The 26,207-nt window shown below is 43.8% G+C and overlaps 1 protein-coding gene across 1 annotated transcript in view; it reads left to right on the top strand.

Moving 5' to 3' along the window:
* Positions 1-3,892: 3,892 nt before the first annotated feature.
* LOC148014345 (uncharacterized) overlaps positions 3,893-26,207 on the top strand; it is a 54,651-nt gene continuing 32,336 nt past the window's right edge. The window contains exons 1-3 of the mRNA XM_087667302.1: positions 3,893-5,279; positions 5,888-7,411; positions 16,659-16,721. Of these exons, the coding sequence (XP_087523428.1) occupies positions 4,584-5,279; positions 5,888-7,411; positions 16,659-16,721 (2,283 nt within the window). The 5' untranslated portion in view covers positions 3,893-4,583. The remainder of the gene's footprint in view (positions 5,280-5,887; positions 7,412-16,658; positions 16,722-26,207) is intronic.

Below are 26,207 nucleotides of genomic sequence, written 5' to 3'. Positions count from 1 at the left end.
TAGTAGTCATGTGTGACTCGTGTGGTCATCTCTTGCTTATGAGCCTCAATTTATATAGGCATCCTACCGTCCCACTTTCATTATTCACTATCCATCACTAATCCTTTGTGATCAACCAACCCTCCTTTGTCTAGCATCCATACTGACATGTAGAGTTGCGTGTTGGGGCTAACTATTTGCATCCTTGTATCTTCAACCATTGCAATCACATTGTTCCTTCTCTCTCCTGTGTTCTCTTTGTCTCCGTCTCTTCGTGTTCGCTTTCCTCTTTTGTTGCACACTCTCACATTAAGAACAATCAACATTGTTGAGAATGTAGTATGTCAAGAAACTATTGTCCCTAACCTTGCGAGCCCAAAATGGAATCCAAAGTGGGTCTTAAATGGCCAAAATGCATGCATGAAAGCCCTTACATTCTTATCTCTAGTATATATAGTGTACTTCTTATATACCAAATATCATAGCAATTTGAGTTTGTCACTTGGCCCTAGTTTGGGTGTCTCCATGACAATAACCAAAGCCAATAATGAAAGATTGAGAGAGCTTAGTATCCATTACTTGCTTGCTTGAATCCTTGCTCTTTCTCCTATAGTTTAGTTTTTAAAAAAATCTTTTATGGTCTTGAGACTCTGATATCATGGAAAAACTCACATAGTGGAAACACTTGCTTGAACCACTATAGCAAACACACACATACACACACAAAAGATGGAAGGAAAGCTCACTCAATCACAAAAGAAGATAAATGGAAGCCAACATGCCTTTTTTATATTCTACTTCATATTCTTACACTATAAATGTACACTAAGTGTACTAGTAAGTTACATCATAAAGAAAAGTAACCTATTTAGTTAAGGAATGAATAATAGACTATAGTAATTGGTTAGTTCCATAATTATGCCATTTGCAAGTAGATGTAACTAACCAAATACATAATCAATGCGTCAATGGTCATGTGAGGGTAATGATAACCATTGATTTGCTAATTGTAGATATACAAGCCCAACTAGCTAGGTGATCCATTATTTGTGCTATCTCAACACTATGATTTGAGATACCATAGATGGAATTTTTAATGATCAAGTGGTCATGATGACCATTGATGTGCTAAGAATAGACATGCAGGCCCATCTAGCTAGGCGGCTCATCAATATCTATACATGTTGAGCTTGCCATGTTAACATTATGGTTTGAGACACCATAAGTAGACTCCAAACTGGTCAAGCACAAGACCACAATGGATTTAAAATACAAACATATAATTTTTTATTGGCTAAAAATGCAAAAACTATAGCCTTAACTATCACTTTACAAAGTGAGAGGGAGAGACTCATCGTCTAAAATCGGGAAAGGAGTTTACTTGTTCAGTATGTAAATAACAAGTCATGTGCTCTCTAGTGTGTAAAGCACTATGGACACCCAATCCCTAATTAAGTACTTTGATTTGTTAAAACTTCCAAATCGGGCATTCTTCATTTGATGTGTAACCAACCTTTGAGAGAAGACCAAGCACGTGGGTGCATGTGCACGCACACGCACACGTGCACGTGCACACGCACACACACATGCGCATGCATGCACACACACACACGCACACAATTCAATGCATGTGCTCCTCCCTTAAAAGGAGAGAGAGACCAATACCTCATTATTATTTGGATATCAAATTCTATTTTCAAGCTCTTTCCAAGTGCAATGACTAAATGGCTTTGTGATGTTAATGTTCTTTCAAGTTCTTGTTTTGTAATAGACATGACACACTTAGGTCAAATCAACCTATATGAGGTATCATATTAAAGTCGAACAATGTATGGAATCTGGTCCTTATTGACTTAAACTCTAGGACTTATTGCACTTGGATAAGTTGACAAAGTACCCTCATGTGGAGTATACTCTATGAACTTAATGACTTTAAGGAAATGTGGTGTCCTAACATTCATGAATTAGAGGTTTCACCCTTCATGCTAGTGTTTCTCTCTCTTCATTGTGCAACCTGCATTTGGCAATACCACCACGACTTGAGCTTACATGTGGAGATGATTGCTGGTGGACAAGCCAAAACATGCAAGTAAGTTTGTCTACACTTGTCCCCTTCCTAACTTTGAATTATTAGTCATGTTTGCCTAAACTTTTGACCTACACTTATTATATACGAAAAAAAGATAGTCTACAGTTTAAGCATATGATTCTCTATCTTACCAAAAAGAAAATTTGGAGGCTTGCAAATCAAAATGAGAAATGTAGATTCTTAGAAAAATAAGAAAGGTGATTCATTCCTAGGCTTGTGCCTCTCCTTAGGCCATATAGATTCATACATCTTGTAATGGTTTGACCATCACATTTGCTAGTTGTGTATAGTCTATGGTACATTTTCATCCATCACATTTTCTAGTTTTGTGTATAGTCAATGGTACAAATTTCATGTTTAAAGCTAATAATAGATATAAAATGTTGTTTGGTAAAACTTACTTTTGAAGCGTGCCTATTCTTGGTTGGTCAATAAGGTGGATGTTGTAAAAGGGACCAAGATACAACATCCCATATTAAAATTTGAGTAAAAGCAGCTTACGTTTAGGGTGCTATTAATTCTAGCTTATACTAGACTTTTTGGGAGCCTTGCAAGTAAAGAGATGATTAAACGCCAATTTCCTACTATTGTGTATCATCGACTTTTCAAGGTTGATAGAGTATCCCCTCAAAGGGTATACTTCTAATAACACCAATTAGCCACTACGTGTGTAGTTCAAGTGTCAACCATTGCCTACACATTCACTGCCTTGACCAAGACAATTCTCTCTCTCTCTCTCTCTCTCTCTCTCTCTCTCTCTCTCTCTCTCTCTCTCTCTCTCTCTCTCTCTATGTGTGTGCTAAGTAGAGTAACCGACCAAAGTTCATGTGGTAGTGGTGTTTATTAGAGGACCACTTACTTGACTTGCAAAATCTCCATGATCCATAGAGTTGATAGTTAGATGCCTCATCCATACATCGACTCCATTCTTTAGCAACACTAGGCTATTGCAAGCAAATTTTACATGTTCTGGGATGGCTCTAAACATCTTAGGTCACTAGGTGTAACGTCACCATTCATATGATTAGTTTTTTTGTATGTGAGTATTTTGGATGAGGTAGTCCATTTATGAAGCGTGGATTTGAATGCGCACACCCACACTCATAACCATGAGCTTTAACCAGTTGGATTATACTTGTGACCTTGATGTTATGATTAGTTAGAAAATCTTTCGAGTAGGAATTGTTTCTAGGGGCATTGGGCCTCGGACTCAAATTTGAAAGGTTGCCCAACTTTACATTGGGAAGGCCTTAGAGGAGCACGACTTGCGTTCTTAATGAGATTAGAAGGGGATATAACTACTTTTTAATGTTATAATTATATATATCTTAAAAATCAATATATTTGGAAGGGTAAAACCGCCTGTGAAAGGTGTTGCAAGTTGCAACCTTGGAATGTTCCAAGGTGTACACAAATTGTCACTTTTAGCGAAGTATCATACGAATTCAGAGACGGTCACACCAACACCTCCTTATCCGATTCCAAGGCCCGGACTCCCCCCAGGCAAAAAAGGCTGCCCGCTGAGAATTCGACAAGTGGACCACTGGCAATGCTCCACGTGGAGAACAGGAAATCTCCTGCTTTCTTCAATAAATTTATTTTGATTTATTTTATTTTTGTGATGGTGACACACACACACACACAATTAGAAGAACACAAGATTGAAAGGTTGGCAGTGTTACTACTACTACTACTACTCCCTGCATATCAATGATTTTGTATCGTCATTCAGGTTGATTGATTGATTTTGATTGTAATTCACCTTCCTTACATCCATACTTAGCTCCCCAAAGATCCCTTTGCTGATCCTGTCGCAAGCTGCCATGCCTGTAGCATCCTGTTGACGTACATCTCGACCAGCCGCAGATCATCAGAGCTTGTTTCATCCCAGAAAAGCTTCTGATTCTGTCTCTCTCTTGATTTGGATTGCATTTCTTCTTCCCCAGAGAAGTTATCCGAATCCCAATGAAAGCAGCCAAGTTCTCCCTTAGAGATCAAGTTATCATAATCCCAGTGAAAGTAGCTCAAGTCATGATGCACTAATTCTTCCTCAGAGACGTTATCTTAATCCCATGACTCATGGTGCACTTCCTCCTCAGAGAGGTTATCACAATCGCAACGATAGCACCTCAACACACGATGCAGTTCCTTCCGCAGAGACATTACGACTGTTCGGCACCCTGGGAGGCAATCCGACAATGTAGACTCCCAATGATCAAAGCAGCTGAAGTTATTAGCAGCTTAAGCCATCATGCATTTTTTCCCTGAAAAGTTATCATAATCCTAATGAGTGCAGCACCCAGCAGGTTATCTTATCATGGAGTCATGTTTTTTCCTCATGTCAGAAGCTTTGCTGATATCATCTGTAGCAGCTCAGCTAGGGTAATTCGTACCATCAGACAGCAACTTCATCATGGCTTGTACAATCAGTCAGGAATCAGTTTCCTCTCATCATGGCTGCTAGTACCCTAAAATCTGATCTCTCTTTAATTGGTTAGTGTTGGCAGATTTTGCAATGGCAAATTCTGCATATGGTGATAGGGCCCGAATACCGCACAACAAGCTCCCACTCGCACATCCATCTGTTTTCGAAGGTTTAAAGCATCCTCCTTTTCCATCCACCATGGATACTGCAGCAGGGAATTACTTCAACAGCATGCACAACCTCAAAAGGCAGGACCAATACTCTCCCATTGATTATGATGATGTCTTTGGAGGTCCACCCCGGTATGCGACTTTGATGCTTTGGCCTCAGGGTCGTGCTTCCACCACTTTGGATGAGATTTTCAAGGCACCTGTTAGAGTCCCCTCCGGCATCAAAACCTCAGCATTACCCATCTTTGAGCTTCCTATCTCTAGAGATGATGACCTAAGAGGAGAATCTGCATTGAATGAGAATATGGCCAGGTCTCTTCAATTTAGAGGAGAATCAGCATTGAATGACCTAAGAGGAGAATCAGCATCGAATGAGATTACGGTCAGGTCTCTTCAATTTGGAGGAGGCTTCAAGGAGGCAGTAGATAACAAGAGTACCATTGCTACAGTACCAGCCACGAATCTGCTGAGCAGTTCACAGGCTGGCAGCTCAAGGTCCAAACCAAGCTCTCAGTGCAGCTCTCGACATATGAGTCCTGCTCATACAGCTGCATCCTGGCTGCAAGATGATTTAGGTGCTGCAACCGGTTCATTCATTTGCATACCTCCACCCCAGGTATTCAACTGTTTACAACCACAATCATAGAGAGTGTCCCCTGGCCCCCAGTTCAAGCGCTTTCCTATTCCCCACTTTCTGTGGCTTTGAGCTTACACTCACCAGCACAATAAGTTTTTGAAATTTCCCCTTGTTTTTCTCGAGTTTAGTGCTCCACCTCATGAGCTTCTCCTCAGGAGGCACTGCATACCTAGCCAAATGTGGTTGGAGGCAGGGGCTGCCTGCCTCCTTTTAGGTACAGTCCCTCCCTCACAGAAGTTCATGGATGTTGTCATAATTCACAATGTGGGAATTTGTCTAAAACTTCTAGTGCAGCCTCTAGAGCAGCCAGTAAACTTTGTGCTAGTATCTGTTGCTTTTGTGTTTTAAACCTTATACACTGTTGTCTCCAAATAATAGACAGTATTTTACAATGCATGGAAGGAAGGTAGCATTCATTTGAAGTTGTTTCTCTGCAAATCAAGCAGAGATAACTTTCTCTTATATCATACTTGCCCACAAAGGTGTTGATGTTCCTGGAACTTTATATTCTTCATTGCATTTTTGGCAGCTGAAACACGATCAGCTTTGGAATGACTCTGATTTTTTGAATTAATGGTGCCCTTTAGAACAGGTCAGCTTCAGGAGGAAAGTCCGCACGGCGGTGCTCATTCTCAACATTTGATACATACAAAGCAAAGTCCTCCTACAGTCCAGCTGCAGCTCTTGAAAATGATCCCATTGCATCAAGCTTGCCCTTCTCACTTCCTCGAGAAGATCAGGTGGCTCATTGTAAAAGAATAATGCGGTCAAACAGTGGCAACAGTTTTAGAATACCAATACCTATAGATCTAGATGACATTTTTGATGAATTGACTCAGAAGAAGCACTCCATACATCTGCCAGATGTACAGTATGTTGATACAATAAAACCAATGGCTCCAAGTGCTGGGTCAATGCATAAATTAAAGTTGGGAGCATCCATTGTCCAACCAAAGGACTCTCATTCTGACAAGTCAGTCAACAAGGAATCTATTCCTACCAGTTCCCCTTCATCCAATCAAGAGCAAGGCTCGTACAATCACTTTGTAAAGTTGAGAACATACAAACACACTGATTCTAGAAAACTTGAAAGGCTTCTGAGTAAATTTGGCATTGCATTAAACAATGTGATTCCCGTAAACCAACCATTCGCTAGATTACCTTGTACTAAGCCCCCGCCTGCTCCTCGTCCTCCACTTAAGCATAAATCTTGGAAAGAATTGACTCTGGAGAATCCTGCTGATCATGTCGATGGTCTGGCTTCTCTATCCTCTGTGTCATCATCTGACAATATCATTGAAGCAACCGTGGCAGCAATGCCGTCAGTTTCTATGAAGAGGGGAAACAGTGGAGATAGTAACACCTTGGCAACAGACAGGAGAGACTGGATAAACAAGAGTACTAATAGCTTTCGTGAGGAAAAAACACTTCCAAACTCATCCAGTTTGCAACCAGCAGGAATCAAGCTAAAAGCCAAGTCTGCAGAGGAAACTGTTGAAATGGAAGAAAGAGAATTGCAGGCTTTATTGGCAAGTGCTTGGAAGATCAATGCAAACCAGGAGAAGGAAAAAGGCTCTGTCAAGCCGGTGCAAGGAACTGAAGAATCTCAGAAGGACAAAGGGAACATTTCGCCATCAGGTGAGGGTGCTATTAAACAGTCCAAGGAACATCAGCCTCAGCAAGTACAGTATTCCATAGGCAGAGGATTTGAATTGCATTGGAAACAATGGAGAAAAAGTGCAAATCGAGACAGGCATGAACTCTCGACAAAAGACATTGTGGATGAAGTAGAAGCTCCTAGAGTGGTCAGTAAGCATTTGTCTCATTCCCCAGGCAAACTGGGAAGCACAAAAGAAAGGAAAGGTACCCTTGATGAATTTGAAGAGTCCTCGCACAAGGGAGGAACTGTGAACGTTTCAATAATTAAAGTGCACTCTAGTGTGGCACAGGCTACTGGAAAGTCCAAAATGACTTTTGAGACAATATTGGACAAGGATACCAATGTAGGATGGGCCAAGACTAAAGCCGTTTCAGAGGATCAAGTGCTAGCAAAAGCTCATGAACCAGAAAAAGATGAGAATGTTCAAACCTCAAGCCAGGTATCAGGGCAGGTAATGTAGCTCCCTCTTTCCCTTCCTCCCTCCCTCACTGACTGTGTGTTTCTCTGGCTCTATATGGCTATCATTGTGTTTGTGAAACTTGAGCTCTTTCAAAGTCCAAAAAGCATGCTCAAAGGAATGGTAATCACTCTGTCTCTAAAATGTGAGCTCTTTCAAAGTGAAATGGAGCACTTAAAGGGAGGGAAACCCCAGAATAGAAAGCATCAGAGAGAAATATTATGACAGAAGGTTAAACAATAGAACATCATGGATCAATGTGGGATAGGAACTCAAGAATCGCAAATTGAAGGGGTAATAGTATTTGTTCCAATGCAAAGGGTATCCGATCACAGTAGCACTTTACATGTTGATCAGACCAAACTTTGGTAGGATTAATGGGAATTATGGTACCTTCAAGAAGGCTATGCAGCTGGTGCATCGGTGACAGGATTCATGGATTTGTTAGCACCCACAATGGGTGGGGTCAGACTTATAGTGGAAGAGAGTATAGAAATGCTCAAATCTGAACTGCACATGTACAAAGTAATGGTACTAAAGACTTAAAGAGTGGCATGCTGAGGAAGAATATAATGCAAAAGGGGGAATATACAAGTCAGTTTGCTGTCTATACTGTGTGATCCAAAAGTGTAATCAGAAATACAATGACTTTTATCTAAATCAAGATCCAAATATCAGGGGAGCATATAATTTGAGCTAAAGCCTCTCATGGCCAGTAGGTAAAAAGAGGAACCCAGCTACGAGTATTAGGCATAATGATTTTCGTAGACCCAACCTTTGCAGTAATTATGAGGAAAAAGTAGCAGTACAATTTGGAGCATGTTTGTATGTTTGATGAATACACATATTGTATGGTTGTGATCAGGAGGTCAAAAAAGGGGGAGTTATTTAAGCTTTAAAATTTCCACTTAAATTATCATATTATTCTGACTCTTAAATCAGTCCCCCAAAAAGCAATTATTTATTTTAGATGACACATGAAACCTTTTAGTATGTCAACTGGCTCAGGATGTTCTATAAAAGGGTGGTAACTTTGCACTACCACTTTCATCTCCTGATCTTCCATTCCACTTCCTGTGCCAGCTCCCCTTCCATCATTCTCCCTCTGCTGCAGGCTGCTGGCCTGTCAGCTGGTGGTGCTGCCTATTGTCCACTCTGCTGCAGGCTGCACTTTGTGGCTGGTTGCTATCACCTACTGCCTGGAGATGTTGTAGACTGCACAGAGACTATATAGTGGCTGTGGTTTCATACACCACTGTAGAGACAAAACTAGACCTTGGAGCTATGTGAAGCTGGTTGCCCTCATGTAGGCTGCTCATGGGCCGCCACCTCTCCACTTGATGCCACCATCTTCTCACCACCGCCTGCCCACGCCATGTGTGCCTTTCCCCTAGTGCTGCCCAGCAGTGACTTATCGAAAGCTCTCCATCTGTATCCACTAAGAGTGTCATCTGTATGGTTCCATGGAACAGTGGATTTACAGTTTCGGACTTTAGCCTTCATCATAGCTTCCCCAAACATACCCCGTCACCCTCCTCTTCCTCAGTCTTGCGGTCAAGTATTGCCAAGTCCTAGAGGATTTTGGGCAACTCTTTGGCACAGTGCTTCCACCCGCGTTCACTAATGGAGTGATGGGTGAAGGGGTACCAAGATGTGGTTGGCAGTGGAAGACGCAAAGAAAATCCCACAGTTCTTGGAGATTGAGGCAGGAAGACATTTGTTCAGGGTGCGAGTCATAGTTACAAGATAGCGGAGGCAATGCCTCAAATGCCATGATTTTGGGCAGTAGGCCTCCAAGTGCACATGCTTTGGAGATAAGAACATGCAAGAGGCAACTGCACAGATGGACAATGACAGCTTCATTAGAGTACAACAATGCTGGAGTAGGGGGCCCCAGTAGCCTCAATAGCCTTAGCAATAGTAGCCACATGGGGCCTTGCTGGCAGAGGGTACTAGTAGAACCACTGAATGTTCCCCAAGGATCCAACCCGCACATGAGACATAACACAAGCCATATCCACATATAAAAGGGATTGGACATCAGACTCACCTCCCAACCATAGAGCCAAACAAGCTCACCTCCAAGCCTGGGAGCTAGCAACACTCTGGGTCATGACCACATCCCAAGGGTTGGCATCCAATACCACCAACCCACACCATCCCGGTGTATAGGTACACCATCCAACAAGCCAAGAGTCCAAGAGCGGTGATCGCACAATGATGTACACAATAGGGCCTTAACCCAACAAACCACCCACCCCCTTCCCCACCCCCCAACCCCCACCCACCCTTCCCCCTCCCCCCAAACCCCACATGAGGGTCGTCATGCCCCACCACTTACCCCCTTCCCCCACCCCTCAATAGACCACCCTCCCCTTGACACTCCACACCCACCTTCACCTCCACCACCTGATAGTATGCCCCCTCATCTTCTAACACTCCCCACTCTCAGCCCACACCCACAGGCAATAATGAGCCCCACACACCCATATCCTACCCATAGTTCCCTAGAGTTTCTAAAATAGGAGGTAGGAAACATGTTTCATAGGTTTCATTTGTTTTGTAAACTATTAGAAATGAGTTTCATTCAAGATGGTTGAATCATGAATATTAGCAAACACAAATTTACCATGATTCATGATTCTATACAATATAGATGGACTATAGTATCAATGTTTGCATGCATCATAGTCAATCCATGACTAACCTTCACTATAACTATTGAAAGCTATCAATAAATGTATGCATCATGAACAACAACTCAAATAAAATTTTCACAATCAATGCCAATATTGATTGCTGATTATAAAAATGCAAATACATTTTTATAATCAGCAATCAATATTTAATGATTGTGAAAATTTTATTTGAGTTGTTGTTCATGATGCATACATTTATTGATAGCTTTCAATAGTTATAGTGAAGGTTAGTCATGGATTGACTATGATGCATGCAAACATTGATACTATAGTCCATCTCTGTATTTATAGAATCATGAATCAAATCTGGTTGGCCTGTTTTGGGCTGTTTTGGCCATTTACAGCCAGTCCTCCCGCACTTGGCAGATCATCTCTCTTTTCTGCAGGCTTAGCACACTCCATCTGTGGCTTTCCTTTGTCTTTGGTGCTACCACAGTCAATCAGCCTGATCCGGTGCACTCATTGATGCCTTGGCCTGCATGCAGAAGCTAATCAGTCTGCCATTGTATTCAGATTTAGTGTAGATTATCACTTCATTCTCTTGTCTCTTGCTATCTCTCTATTCTCTCCGTGTTTGTGTTTCTCTTCCATTGCACACTCTCACTGAGTATCATCACCTAAGTGAGGACACATAGGCATCCACAAAAGGAGACCACATCTAGGTTGTTGTTTGGAGCAGATTTGTCATGAAGAATGCAATCTTGTTGCTATTTTCGGGCCTTCTAACAAGCATGCAAGACATCTACAATCTTTTTTTGCAGGGTGGAGGTGAATTTTCCTCAATTCGGGCATCCCGACACCAAAACACAAATTTCTATTGTGCTTGTAGGTCTATTATAGAGATGGAGTACCGGTGGTTCAATGTGTTTGATGAGTTCAATGAGGAAACCATCTTTTCCTTTGAGGATGGGCATTCTCACCTGTCTGAACATTGTGAAAAGTGGTGTGAAGAATGGAGATCAAAGCCTCGTTCCAAAAGGGAACATCACTTTGACAAGTCTCGAAGATCGGAGCAGCTTGCTCCTCCTCCCACTTCTTTACATGTCTCATATAAGGCCCATCCTTCTAGCCCTCGTATTGCTATGGTGTTGGTTCTACCTTCCTTGCCCAAAGAAGATTGACTTGGTGATTTTTCCTCTGTTCGGGCATCCCGACACCAAAACACAAATTTCTATTGTGCTTGTAGGTCTATTATAGAGATGGAGTACCGCTGGTTCAATGTGTTTGATGAGTTCAATGAGGAAACCATCTTTTCCTTTGAGGATGGGCATTCTCACCTGTCTGAACATCATGAAAAGTGGTGTGAAGAATGGAGATCAAAGCCTCGTTCCAAAAGGGAACATCACTTTGACTAGTCTCGAAGATTGGAGCGGCTTGCTCCTCCTCCCACTTCTTTACATGTCTCATATAAGGCCCATCCTTCTAGCCCTCGTATTGCTATGGTGCTGGTTCTACCTTCCTTGCCCAAAGAAGATTGACTTAATAGGTCAAACTACTCCCTTTGGTCATGCAAAGTGGAGTGTGTCCTCCACACCTTTGATCTTTGGGATTTTGTTACTACTATTCCTCACCAAGGAGGATCCTACCATCGGTTCTACCATGGACCAAGCAAATCTGTAGGATCAGCTCAATTTACGAGCTCAGTTCTTTCTTTTTATGAGTCTACAAGATGTTGTCCTTGTTCATGTACACAGGTTACAAACAACGGCAGAGATGTGGACGAAGCTCTCTTCCCTCTGCCATTAGAAGACATTTTTCCCACCTCATTACTCTCATGAAGAAACTCAAAATGATTTCCATTGATGATTATCCTTCTATGAAGGATCACATCAACAAGATGGAGGATATGCAGGATGAGCTTGTATCCCTAGGCTGGATGATACCTTAAGAGGACATGGCTTCTCCTAAATACGATGTCTTCTGCACTAGTTTTCTAATCTCTAGGGTGCATGAGATTCTTTTTTGGGAGTAGTTAGCTCCACTTGTCTTGGAGCATAACGAGCAACTCAAAGACATAGGAGTCAGAGGATTGAGCTTTACCAAGGCCTTTTCCCACAAGTGTAAAAGGGAAAAACAAGAAGACAAATAACAACAAGAACAAGATGAAAAGAAGGAAGCCAAAGTGCCCAAACTTTGGGAAGAGCACTCATCCGAAGAAGTATTAGCAAAAGCCCCCCCCCCATTTGAAGCCAAAGGAAGGCTCCAAGGATTCAAAGGCTACCCTTGCTACTACCAAGTATGTCTCTGTTCATTTGCTTGAGGTTGAAGATACATCACTAGCTTTGAAATATGACCTACAAATAAGATTGACTTCAAGATCTTCATTCCAGAGGGGGTTTTCTGTCACCATTGGTGACAAGTCTTCCATATCCATTTGTGGAGTGGGGACTCTTGCCCTTTTGCCAAGTAGACAAGCTTTATCTATGAAAGGTCTTTATGTACCTGATTTAGGTTTTAACCTTCTTTCTATCCATGGTTTGGTATAACTATGTACTCAAGTCTCAGGTGGTCTTCACCCAAGATGTCGTGACCTTTGAGGATTCTTCTTCAGGTTCTATTCTTTGGACAAGTACCCATGAGGGTGGGCTTTACAAGCTCTACTTGTCTCGCAGAAGGAGTATATTCACAAGATCCTTGAGCAGTTCCATATGCAAGGTGGTAGCCCCATTGGCACCCCTTTATCTTCTCATGTGAAGGTCAGTCAAGTAGATTGTCTCCAATTAGATGATAAGAAGACAAAGATGGCCAAGATTCCATACACATTTGTAGTGGGAAACTTAATGTATGCCATGATAGCCACTAGACCTGACATAGCATTTGTAGTGGGAGTTGTGGCTCGTTACATAGCAACACCTAGCTGGCAACATTGGGATGCCATGAAAGGTATCATGAAATACCTTAAGAGCACTACAAAATTGTGCCTTTACTATAGCAGTCAAGATGCTGGAGTCCTGGGTTACACTGAATTAAATTGCATAGGATATGTAAATAATAGAAAATCCATCTCTGGCTATGTCTTCACCTTTACCGAAGGTGTTGTTTCTTGGATATCTAGGGTTCATAAATGCACTGCCTTGTCTACTACCAAGGCTAAGTACATTGAACTCATTGAGGCTTGCAAGGAGGCCCTACGGTTAGGCCATTTGGTTGCAGACCTTAGTATTACTTCTGTGACTCTTACCTTGCATTTGGATTCTATGAGTGTCATCCAATTGGCATGTAATCCAGTCTTTCATGTGAAGACCAAGCACATTGAGTAGAATTCCCAAGAGCTTGGGCTACTTTCACATGCCAATTATGGGCACCTGATTTAGGACTCCATTAGACACGATTCTCGAAAGAAGTTAGTGGAGGGACTTCCCTAGTTTTCCCCCATTCACACATTATACGCTAGCTACTTATGGGGCAAGTAGCATAGGTGGCCTCATCCACATGTTGCTTCTTTTAGGGCTACTACTCCACTTGATTTGGTGCATACCGACTTGTGTAGACCTAGGGGCACGGTCTCCATTGGGAAGGCCAATATCTAATCCTTATTATCAATGATTTGAGCGAGTATTTGTGACTGTATTTTTTGGAGTACAAGAGGAGGCATACTCCAACTTTTGTAATTGGAAGGTGTTTGCTAAAACACAAACTTCTTTCAAGGTTTATAGTGTGAGAGTAGATCATGATGGAGAGTTTTGCTGCTAGGCTTTTGATAGATTATGCAAAGAGTATGGGATTCCAACGGAGAATTCTCATCCAATTACACCATCTATGAATGATGTGATCGAGTGCACCAAAAAGTTAGAAGACCATGCTTGAGATGGCTTGTTCGATGTTGGAGCATTGATGTCTTCTCACTCCCTTTGTGAGGTAGTCGTTACAATAGTGCATACCCACAATAGGCCTCCAACTTCTGCATAATAGGACGTGACTCCATATGAGGCTTTCTTTGGGAAGAAACCTTTGGTGTCTCATTTTCACATCTTGGGGTGCGATGCCTCTGTCCATGTGGACAAGAAGAAACGGGGCAAGCTCAACCCAAAGTTGAAGAAGTTCATCTTCATTGGTTATAGTACAACCATAAAAGGCTGCAGACTCTATGACAAAGAAAGATAGAGATAAGTAAGGATGTGGTATTTGATGAGGTTGTAGTCTCTGATGATCCGATTGATGGTGCTTCTATTGCAAGTGATTCTTCATCATCAATGGAACCCCCACTCCACCCCCAAAACATCATCCCTTCCCCTTCCTTCCAAGTTACCCTTCAACACCCCTTCTTCGTCTACGAGTCCTTCCCCTCCTTCCCTTTTCAGTCCCCTTGCACTCTTGATGGCTCTTTCTTCTACTTCTTCATCAAGTATTTCTACTCCTTCCCCATCCCATTAGGTGTCTCTCAGGAGCCATCTTAGTGGGAGCCGTCCTCTTCTAGTGAGGGGGATGTACCTTTACCCAATGAGAGGGAGTCCCTATCCTAGATAGGTATATTACAGGTATCAAAGGCCTCTTAGTCTCCATCATAGTAGGATGATCCTATTGTTATTGTACAGTGTTATAGGCAGCTTATGCAAGATGTGGGTATTTCTCACTTTCCTACTACACTGACCTGCCCATGTAGATTAGTCAAGATACAAGATAGGCAAGGTAGTTCACTCTATGTAAACTAAGCCATTTTGTCTCAGATTCTACAGGATCATGAGCCTAGTACTATTGACGAGGCTCTTGCACAAGATATATGGCATCATGCTTTGTAGGGGGAGCTCTATCCCATTGAGTGTAAATCATTCATGGGAGTTGGTTCCGCATCCAAGAAGGCAAAGGTGATTGGTGTGAAATGGGTCTATAAGACCAGATACCTAGCTAATGGCACCTTGGACAAGCACAAGGCTCAACTTTTTGCTAAGGGTTTTGCACAAAGGGCATGCTTGGACTATTCCGAGATGTTTTCACCTATAACCCCTATGTCTACTATTTGAGTTGTTTTGACTCTTATAGCTCATAACCAATAGTATTTTTACAAAATGGATGTAACGTCTACCTTCTCAAATGGCATCTTAAAGGAGTTTATGTTGATCAACCTCTCGATTTTCATGTGCAGGGGAAGGAGAATCATATCTATAGGTTGTGGAAGCAAAAGGCCATCTATGGCCTAAAGCAAGCTCCTAGGGCATGGTACCAAAACAGATTGATCAGTTCTTTCTACAGAGTGGCTTCCATTGTTCTAAATATGATCCTATTCTTTATTATAAGGTCAAGGGTGACATGTGCTTTAGTCATTTTATATGTGGATGACTTAATTATAAGGTTGAGGATGACATGTGATATGATGAACCTTGGGATCCTGCACTTCTTCCTTGGTCTTGAGATTTATCAACTCACCCAAGGTATCTTTATTTCCTAGCATAGGTATAGCTCAGAGCTTCTCATGGAGTTTGGTATGGCTAAGCATAAGCCTATTTCATGCCCCATGGACCCTAAGTTCCACAAAATAGGACCCATTCAGTTTCACATGGATAACCAAAGTACCTTATCTCTAGCAAAGGACCTTGTGTTTTATGCTCACATGAAGTAAATAAAGGTTCACCATTTTGTACAGGAGGGGATTGTGGATTTTGAGTTAGTGGTGGCCTACTAAACCATGGAGAACAATGTAGGGGAACTCTTTATGAAACCATTGTCTTAGGCTTCTATGCTTCATTACATGAGGTCTTGGGTCTTTAGACATCCCCAGGATCAAAGAGGGGTTGTTAGCCTGTACTTTGCTAATCTATCATCTCCTAGTTGTGAGCTTTGTTAGAGTCTGAAGGAGACAAGGAAGCTTTGACTATTTTGGCCTAGTCTAGGTGTGTGCATTCCTTTTTTAGTGTGTACAGGGTGTATTCACGCTAGCACCAGCCACTTGCATTTTTTTTTTCAATGGCTCATCAACATGATTTTACTCATCAATTTTCTTTTTTTAATTTGGGGGGGACTTGTCTTGGTATTTTCACCAACATTTCTTGGTCAATGTGCAGCTGATCAGCCACTGTTGGGCTATTTTGTCTATTTATAGCCAACCTCCCCCACACTTGGATAGGTTCCGCACACTCCATCTCTGATGCGCCACAATGATCCGGTGCCCTCACTAACACCTGGGGCTACATACAAGGATTGATCAATCTATCATTGTATTTGGATTTATCATTGTATTTGGATTTCCATCCAAATTCAATACAAATTATCACTTCTCTCTCTCTCTCTCTCTCTCTCTCTCTCTCTCTCTCTCTCTCTCTCTCTCTCTCTCTCTCTCTCTCTCTCTCTCTCTCTCTCTCTCTCTCTCTCTCTCTCTCTCTCTCTCTCTCTCTCTCTCTCTCTCTCTCTCTCTCTCTCTCTCCATGTTCATGTTTATCTTTCATTGCACATTCTCACATTGTATTTGCATATAAACAAGACTTCAACTCATGAATAAACTAGCATTCTAATTCTCTTCATTTTATTCTCATTGTTGTTAATTATAATTTCAAGGTGTGTTCATTATGGTTTATAGATTGATGTCCACTTTAATTTCCATCATGCAGGCATACGTGGAAGAGAAACAGCAAAGCATCACCACGGTAAACAATGAAGAGGAAGAGAAGCAAGTATATTTCTACTTGAGGATTTTCAATGTCTCTCTTTAAATAAATTTTTGTTGTTTGGCACCAAAAAAAGGTAGTTGCCATCTTTCTTTTTCAAAGAATTGAAATTTCTATTAATAAAAACTCAAGAAAAATTCTTCCTCAATGGGAAATTCAAAGCACAAAATACACCCTATGTGAGACTACAAAGTATATCAGAAATAAACTATAATATTAGAGCTAAGTATACAACAAGTGTAGCACACTATAATGCCATACCATATGTGATTCAAAGTGGAAGGTGCAAAGTCCCAAGTATGAATAAAAGTATCTCTATCCAAATCCTTGAGAAAGTCTCAATGGTAGAAATGTCATGTAGATCAATGGCATATTAGTAGTTGTCAACTCATGTGTGAGTTTGTGCATGCCTAATAGGCTGGGCACACTTCTCATTATTTTAGGCACTTTATTGTGCCTATTTGTGTGGAATTTATGGCATTTTTATGTTAGTCGGCCAGCATTTAATGCTTGCTGATCAGCGGCTGTATATGGCATATTTTGTGCCTATTTATTGTGCTCCTCCTCCTCCACATATACAATCATCATCATTCTTCAAGTGGACTTATCATTGGAGAGAGGAACCGGCACCAAAATCCACGAATCTAGTAACTCACTATTATATATGATTGTCTTGTGTTTGGTATATGGATTCCATTTCTTGAGCACGTCTCTGAGTTCTCTTCCATTATAGTGTTCTTTTGTTTTCTTTCTCTTCAAACTTGTGTTCAACACTTTATTTTAGCACTTGTCTATGCTTCCATTGTTGCACCACTTTTGACATGGTATCAGATTGTAGGATCTAGGTTTCTGCTGCCATTTTTCTACTGATGTTAGGCCTTTCTATCCCCTCCCAATCAAGCACCCTGTTGCTACTCATGTTCAGCCCGTGTGTACTCAGCTGCTGCTGCTGCCTGCATTTTCAGACCAGCAATGTGCATTTTCAGCCTACATTGGGATTCCATCCTGCAATCATCAGTTTTTTGCATTAAATGCTCAATCAGCCTGCATTTTTTATTTTCTACCCCTAACTGGGGACCTATTTTCACAGGCCGTTTTTGTTGTTTCTAGCAGTTTTTGACTAGGTTTTCTTCATTTTGTAGTAGTTGGCCTTTGTTTCTAACCATATTTTTAGTTACACTACATGAACTCTCATTTTGTGACATCTTTGCTACTGGTTTGGCTATATTCTCTCTCTATATACCTTCTATTCTTTATCTTCTCTTCTTATCCTAGATGGCTCCTCTGCGCACTTCTACAAATTATAAGCTACATGGACCTAACTATCTTACATGGAGTGTTGTGATGAAAGCCTAGTTTGTGCAAAAGCGGATTTGGTACATAGTTAGTGGAGCTATTCCTTGGCCTCGGCATCCTTTCCCTCTTCCTGACAACTTTGATGAGAACACCATGAGGAAGCTATGCTTACATGGGATTCGGACAATGCACGTGCGAATTCTGCACTGCTATGGTGTATTTCTAAAGAAGTCCTATCGGTGGTTACTTCCTACAAGACATCTCCAAAAGTATGATCGAAGCTTCAAATGTTGTACAAGGCACCTTTCACCATGCGTGCAGTGACCCTTATGGCCAACTTCAGTAGACAAAGTTTGAGTTGAAGGATACCATTCAATTATTTTTGCTCCATGTTACACAAGTATAGGACCAGCTTCGACACATGTAATTTTCCCTTCCAGAGACACATCTTGTGGGAATGGTACTCTACAAGCTCTCCTCAGACTTTGATGGAGTGGAAAATGCTTTGAGGGAAAAAACATCATCTACACCTGTGAGCTTCACACATATATCCTTTATGTTGCTTGAGCATGAGGCATCTTTGCGTTTACAAAGAAGGCTTCCATCTCATTATGGAGGTTCCAGTGAGACCTTTACAACTATAGAGAAGATTGACAAGAAGAAGTCAAAGGACTAGCATTATCACTATGGTAACAAGGGACACTTGCAGAAGGATTGCAAGGAGTTAGCAACCTCACGGAAGAAGAAGGAGAAGTAGAAGAAGCACAATGCGGATTCCTACAATGAGTCATCCTCTTCCTCAGACTCCAACTCCGATCCTCTAGCCAAGGAGAAGTCCAAGGCGTAGAAGGGATCCGCTTTCTCAAATTGAGGGAAGGAGCTAACTACCCCTTCCTTTGTTGCTTTTTAGTCTAGGTAATGCAGTCATCCCTCATGACTCTCTAGTGCCAAAAGATAGAGTATGAGAAGATGGTGGGATGGGGTTAGTAAACCTCATCTATATAGGTATACAAGTGCACAAGTTCCAGAGAAGGACATTTTTGATGCATTGACCGAAGTTTGACAGGTTCAAACCGTAGAGCTTGGATTGACATCTAGGTTCATGATAAGTTGTTATTTGATAGAGCAAGATTGGCTCCTAGTGTGGTGCTCACATGAAGAGACACTTTGGTGGCCTATAGCCAAAGGCGGGGAATCCATGGTCACATATGTTCAAAGGCATTTTTGACGGGCTAGTCCTGTATACTACTATGAGACATTGATGATGGACACAAAGGCATGCTATGTTTCTTTTCTATTTTTAGAAGGTAGTAAGATCGACATTGATATCAAGTTCTCTCTAAGTGCTCCTGTGGACAACGCTTGCAACCTCCATCCTACTGCATCTGAGCCAACCAATCCCCAACAGCCAAACCGTCATGTGCCAAAAGCCAAAGAAAATACGACACCCTCCTCGGCCTCTAGCTGTCCCACATGTGACGCCAGAAAGTCCAACGGAAGGTATTTGTAATGCTTTGCTCCACCCAGTGTCTGCTACGCGAAGGCGCCCAATCCATGTCCTCTTGCATCGATACATGTCTACCAATCCTGGGTGTGTACTCCAAGAATCTCAATGGCTTCTTGGCGACCACAATGGCCGGCCATAGCCACTCTCCAAGGTCCCACTCCAACTCATCAAGTGGCCTTCTCTCCCAAATCCAAAGGCACCACTCCTGAGCCTTCTCCTAGGGCACATAAGGATCCAGTCGCCAGGTCTTCCCCTCGAGTCCAACCACATAAATCCTCCTCCAAGGAAGGACAACAATCTCATCCTACTGCCCTCTGTCAAGAACCGACCACCTCCCATCCTGCACGGTGAAGAAAGTCCCGTAGGGGGCACCGCCCACTTTACCTGCCACCTGTAAGGGGATACCTGCCGATGAGAATCTAGCATTCCACACCTCACCAAGCTCCACCAGCTCTCAGATCGGGGGGTTTGGCTGCTGCTGAGAGGGATCGCTGAGTCAATCTCCCTCCTCACCTTAGCTCCTTGTTTACTGACAACCTGATGCCCCCTGCAACACCTCCTGATCTGCCATTCTGTACACCTCCCGCCACGTCCTGATAGTACAAGCAGGGCCAATCTCCTAGCCAGCCCATTAGATGTGGGGACGCTCACCAATTTGTATCCCGTCCCGAGCTCTGACCTAGGAGTTCCAAACCACCAGCTATCTCCTCTTGACATCCTGGGGGCCTTTGAACTAGGGCCTTGCGAAGACCTTGCCACACTCGAAGTAAGCTGCGGAGGAAGGAAGATTTGGGTGGCATGATTTGGGCAGTCATGAAGATCCATCTCAAGGATAGCCTCCATCCACCGCCACTCCTGGAGACCCTCCTGCAAAAAGGACTTTCCAGGTCTGCCCACCAGGTGTGAGACCACGAACCACTAGCTTGTCCAAAAGGACCAGGCTCTAGAGCTCTGTGTCGATGATCCCAAGCCCTCCCTTAGACCAATGCCAGATGATGGTCACTCATGCCACCTTGGCCTAGGAATCCCTAGAACCGTCTGAGCCAACCCCCAGAGAAAATTCCCCACTAGGCAGCGAAGTTAAACCACACAAGACAAGGAGAAGCACCAACAAGAGGCGGTGCACCAAGCCATCGCTAGGAGGACCTGGTTGACCACCAGGGCTTGGTCCGCTAAGGAAAGGCGGATTGTACTCCAATAGATCAGCTTTCGCCTAATAGAGTCGAGAACTGGAAGAAACTGTTGGGCAGGAGTGATGTCGAGTCCCACCCAGAACCCTAGATATTGGACGGTTTGTCCCCTACTCACCCATCTGAACCCCAAGTGGACACCCCACTCCGTGCTAGAGTCTAGATCTGTAAGAAAACCAATTGACTTTCGCTAGTTGATTTTCACTCCAACTACAGTGCAAAATACCTCCAGAGCTAGTCTCACTCTCTCTAACATCAACTCATCATCCTCTACATAAAGAGTAGTATCATCTGCATACTCTGAGTCCAGTAGCTCAGTCTCCTCCCTCACTGAAAGTCAAAGGCCACGTAGCTTGCTCACACCTGAGCAAAGGAAGTAGGACATCGCCTTCGCAAAGAGTAAGAAAAGATGCGGGGCAAGAGGGCAGCCTTGCCGGATAGATCTCTCTAGCCAAAACTCCTCCCTCCTCTTGCCACCAATGAGAACCCTGCTAGTGGCTGATCTATAAAGTGTAGAAAACCCACTGATCCATGCTACCCAACCTCGCCATGGTGCCCTCTAAGAAGTCCCAGTTAACCCTGTCATAGGCCTTCTCAAAATTCATGAGGAGTACTGCCGATCCCTAACCACTGTGTTGAGCCCACTTGGTCACCTCGAAGAAAGTGAAGACATTGTCTAGGATGCTCCTATCATGGACAAAACCTGTTATGAATGATGTTTGGAAGCATGGGGCGGAGTCCACTACCGATCATCTTGGCCAGTGCCTTATAGGCCACTAACAACAAGGTGATTGCCATCTATCCTAAGCTGAAAATCTCTTGAAAGACCAGTAGTAGGGGGTCCTTCACCACCTCCCAGTAGGTAGTGAAGAAGGCCTTAGAAAGACCTTCCGAGCATTTCTGCCCATCCTGTGCATGGAAGGCCCCATCCTGTGTAGGTTGTTCATGTTTCAAGATGCTAGGTGTAGACTCATAGGGAAACCTATGATAGACCGAACTAGCATTTGTTCGGTATGGAAGCTGTTGATGAAGAAGAAGAGCTATGGGACATGCAGATGTGCTTGGCTAGGCCTGGAGGGTGAACTCCATTCCCCCATGGGGGTGATAGATGCTCCAGGAGGTACAACCAAGGCGTCAGCATCTATCAACTAGGGCATCTATCAGCCAGAGGTTGAGGCGTGACTCTGTGAATTGGTAGAAGCGGGCAGCATGTGTGAGGGGCCACTCGATCACATCCATCGGTGAGCTCCACTGGGTAGGGGCTCAAAAAAAAAAGCTCAGATGTGGGACCTCGGCTCCAGCCCACCAATCAATGTCCATCATGCACCCCATACACTGCTGGGAAAAGAGTGCTAGCCCTCCTTCACCCATCCACTGGGAGATGTGGTCTACAACCTGGACCCTCATTTCCTCCTCTATCTGTGTTATTGTCTAGTCTCTTGAATGAGAGGTCTGAAAGAAAAAAGCATAGTTTGGTCCATCCAGTGGTGCTAGTAAATGGACCTTGCCCCTCCTTGACTTGCGGACCACGAAGATCCCCACCTCTAGAGGGAATGGAAACTCTCTGTGCTCTGCAAATCTCAAATAGGACTACAAACCATTGCAGAAAAACTCTTGTGGGATCAACTGCGCCTGTTGAGGAAAAGTATCACGGGTGGTTGGGCCAGATGAGCTAGTGGCTGTGTGTGTGTGTGTGTGTGTGTGTGTGTGTGTTGGGGGGGGGGGAGGGGAAGGGGGGGCGGCTGGGCTGCTGGCGAGGAGAAGATATGGGCGTGTAAGGCTCGTCATCCCCTGTAGAAGGGGGGGCGAATGGATGGGAGGGGGGGAACACATAATGGGGAGCTGGTCGGCAGGGGAGATGGTGGGAAAGAGAAAGAGTGAGGGATGGTGGGGTGATCGGAAGTATGTGGTGGGTGTGAGGGGGGGCGAGTGGCCTCAGAAAGGGGGGGCTATGGGACAGGGTCGGGGGGCAATCCATGAGGTGGGGGTGGACAAGGGGGCTGGGGGATCTTGGGTGGGGTGGGTTGTGACGCCTTGTGGTGGGTGGTGGGGGTGGAGGCATGTGATCTTGCTGGGTGGGATGGGCGGGGGCTGCTGCGGGATGCTCCCGACGGGGGCCCGTCTCCCACTCTCCTACTCTCTGCTGTCGTGGAGCCTCAGTGGGTGGTGGGGATGGAGGCTTGTGATCCTGCTGGGTAGGATAGGCGGAAGGCTACTGCAGGGTGCTTTGATGGGGGCTATCACTCGCTCTCATGCTCTCTGCTACCATGGCTGTGTCTGAGGGGGTGGCTGAGGCCTCCCCTCCTGTCTCCCTCTCTGTCATCTCATTGCATCCGTGTAAAACTATCAACATCCACCTGCAAGTTTGTCGGCTAAGCCGCCTTGGCTCTGAAACGCGTGCAATCTGCTGCTTGATGCTCAAAGTCATGGCATCGCAAGCATTGACCAGGCTGCCCTGTCACCATAACCTACTGCCTGAAAGAGTGTTTGTCTGCCTCAATCTCAAGAAACTTAGGTATGTTCTTTGTATCTTCCACGCCCACCCGTACCTTCGTGACTCATGCGGCTGTTATCGCATCCACAATGAAGGGAGGAAGAACTGTGCTGGAAAGCCATCCGAAGTTCTCCACTAACTGACGATACTCTACCGTAATAGAAGTGTGACCGGGTATCTAGGAAACCTGTTGTAGAGCGCAAAGTCCTCGTGAAGCCACTATACCAGGAAACCATATAGATGACCTCCTTCCTGGAGGCATAAGGTGAGCTATCCACTAGCTCACGAGCTACATCCGCGGAGGTGAGTCGGACCATGAAAATCCCCTGACCCATGAGAGTTGCCTCCGCAATTTGCGCTATGCCAATGCGTAGCGTGGAGTGAAGCCAATCCCAAAGCTGGGCCCTGGATTGAGAGTGTCCTACGACCTGTCTAAAGATTGTTGTTTCTTTCAATTCGAGCTCTATGGCACGAATGGATAAGAGTTGTTCCTCGGAAAGGACGGCGCACAAGGTGTTTGACTGGGGGGCACTAACAGAATGCATTGGCATCTAACCAGAGGTTTCCATTGCATGTCACTGCTGAGGACCTACCGAGCTAGCTGCTGTGATACCGGGGGAAATGTTGCTACAAATGGAGGGTGCAACAAGAATAGGAATCACCATTTTGGGATGTCTTAGAGCCCGAGACTTCTTATTTTCCATTTTTCCTTCATGAGCAAGTGTAAAAGTATATTTGTGGGTTGTCTAGTATGTCACAACTTATAGAAATAGCTATACAACTAATACTTTGCAGCATGGGAAAGATTCAGGTTCCAAGTCACTGATGAGAAGCCGAATAAGAACTTTTTAGAGGTTGAGAAAAGGGGCAAATCTAAAAATAGATCAACATGCATTGATCTTCTTTGATATGGAGCGCAGGCCAATTTTATCTCAATAGACATGGTAGCCCATCTAGGTATCAAAGAGGATGAGATGGACCCATGGGAGAAGTTAGTATGGCATGCCGGAGTCTATCACACAACTCATTGGAAAACTTCCCTTGCATATACAAAGTTATCTGGACAGTGAAGAGTTTTTCATTGCACCACTTGAGGGTTGAGATGTAATTGCTTGGTATGTCTTCGTGTGCATGCCGTAATTCACTCCAATCTAAAATGATTGCTATTCAACATAAGGAAAAGACTTATACCTTGGATGTAAAACTAAAAGGAGAATCTATCCCTGTTGTATCAATTGCCACCACTTCTAAAGTAATGAAAGGTCATTTTTCAGTGTACTTGGTTTTCACAAAAGACAAGAATGATAATAAAAATGTTGGGAACATATCTAAATTAGAAAAGGATCGCATTTCATTTTTAGAAACATATGTTGATTGTTTTCCTTAGTCACTTCTAGAGCAGTTACTGTTTAAAAGGCCAGAAGATCATGGTATAGATCTCATCCTTGAAAGCAACTCTCCTAATAAGCCACCTTACAAGGTGAGTGCAACCCAGCAAGAGAAAATAATGAGTCAAGTAAATTAGTTGTCACAAGAAGTCTCTATTTTCCACTTTGGTTTGTGCTTAGGAGACCAGGCTTGACTCGTGAGCTTGGATGATCACAAGAAGCCTTTGTTCTCCACTTTACAGAACTTGTTCATCAGAAGGTTCTTAGAGGCTAGATATGCAAGGTCCTTATTTGTCTAATGAATGAGACTCAACTAGAGGATGGAACTACAAGCGACTATATATTAAGGGTGTAGAGCAGCCATAACAGGATCCCAACCCTAGAGTGACTCGGTGGTAAAATTGTAGCTAAAGTCTTCATCAAAGGCCCTAAGGACAAGTAATTGTATGATACCCTAGGGAGCTAGCAACTCCTTAAGCATAGGCTTAGCATAAGCCATTAGGAAAAATGATCAACATAGAAAATAGGAAGTGATAATCCAACCTTTGCTAATGAAAAACAGTTCCCCTTTCAAAGAAACCAAGATAAGAAATTATGGGTAGCCGTGTCTCCTGCCTGTCTCGCGATGGCTGGTTTGGATCTGGATTTCCTAGACCAAACGGTGGCAGCACTTGGCCCGGACTCTGATGCTGAGGAACCCGAGGATATGGTTCCGTGCACTGAAGAATTGCCCCCGGGTCCTGACATCCAGCCTGCGGGCAAACGTCCCAAGCACACCCCGGAAGAGATAGGCGTTACTCCGGATCGTTCCTATGCGCAGGTTGCTTCGGATCCAGTGGACTCTCAGGAGGTGGACTGGGAGCATCTGTTGGAATTTGCCAACACTCTGCTTGGTGAATATGTTCAACATAACCAGGAAGCCTTCTCTGCCTCTGCTCCAGACGATGTTCTGGAAGCTACTGTCGAGCCAAAAACAGTCCTACGCTCCTTTTCGGTATTTTATGATCACGCGGTGATACTCTTCTTCACGGGTCGCATCCCGCTGCTTTCCCGTATTCGCCAATGGCTGCAGAGTCTGCTACAAGCGGAATGTGTTGAAGAGATTTTTGTTGGATCCCGGGGTTTTTTTGAGGTCCTCTTGAAAACAGAGATGCACCGTGCCGCTCTCCTGTCTAAACTGCCTTTGTTTTTTGATCGTCGGTTGGTTCATGTGCTTCCGTGGCGCCCGATGGCAGATTTCCAGCGCCTCCTGCAACGTGAATGCCCTGTGTGGGTAGAAGTGGAAAATTGTCCGGCTGTTTATTGGCCGCTATTAAAGGATGCTATGGCCGCTGTGGGCACGGTTTTGGTCCCTCCCAGTCTCAGGGCTGTGAATCGCAACCGCTTGTGCATGTTATGGGATATTGCACGGAAACGGCCTGCCTGGTTACGCCTCAATTGCTCTGGCATGCATCCGTTACACTTTCGTTTGAAATGGGGTAATTTTGCTGGCCATTGCTTTTCCTGTGGACAGTTGGGGCACTTTATGGCTGAATGCCCCGAGCAACAACACGTTTCAGATGCAGCTCATGTTGCTCCGCCCATGGAAGATATGGTGTGTGATGCTCCGTCGCTGGA

This window comes from Lygodium microphyllum, chromosome 25, assembly GCF_053477565.2.
Source record: "Lygodium microphyllum isolate KBCC chromosome 25, Lygodium_microphyllum_v1.1.10, whole genome shotgun sequence".
Classification (NCBI taxonomy): Eukaryota; Viridiplantae; Streptophyta; class Polypodiopsida; order Schizaeales; family Lygodiaceae; genus Lygodium; species Lygodium microphyllum.
Note: the sequence above shows the minus strand (reverse complement) of the source record. Positions and strands in the feature narration are given on the sequence as shown.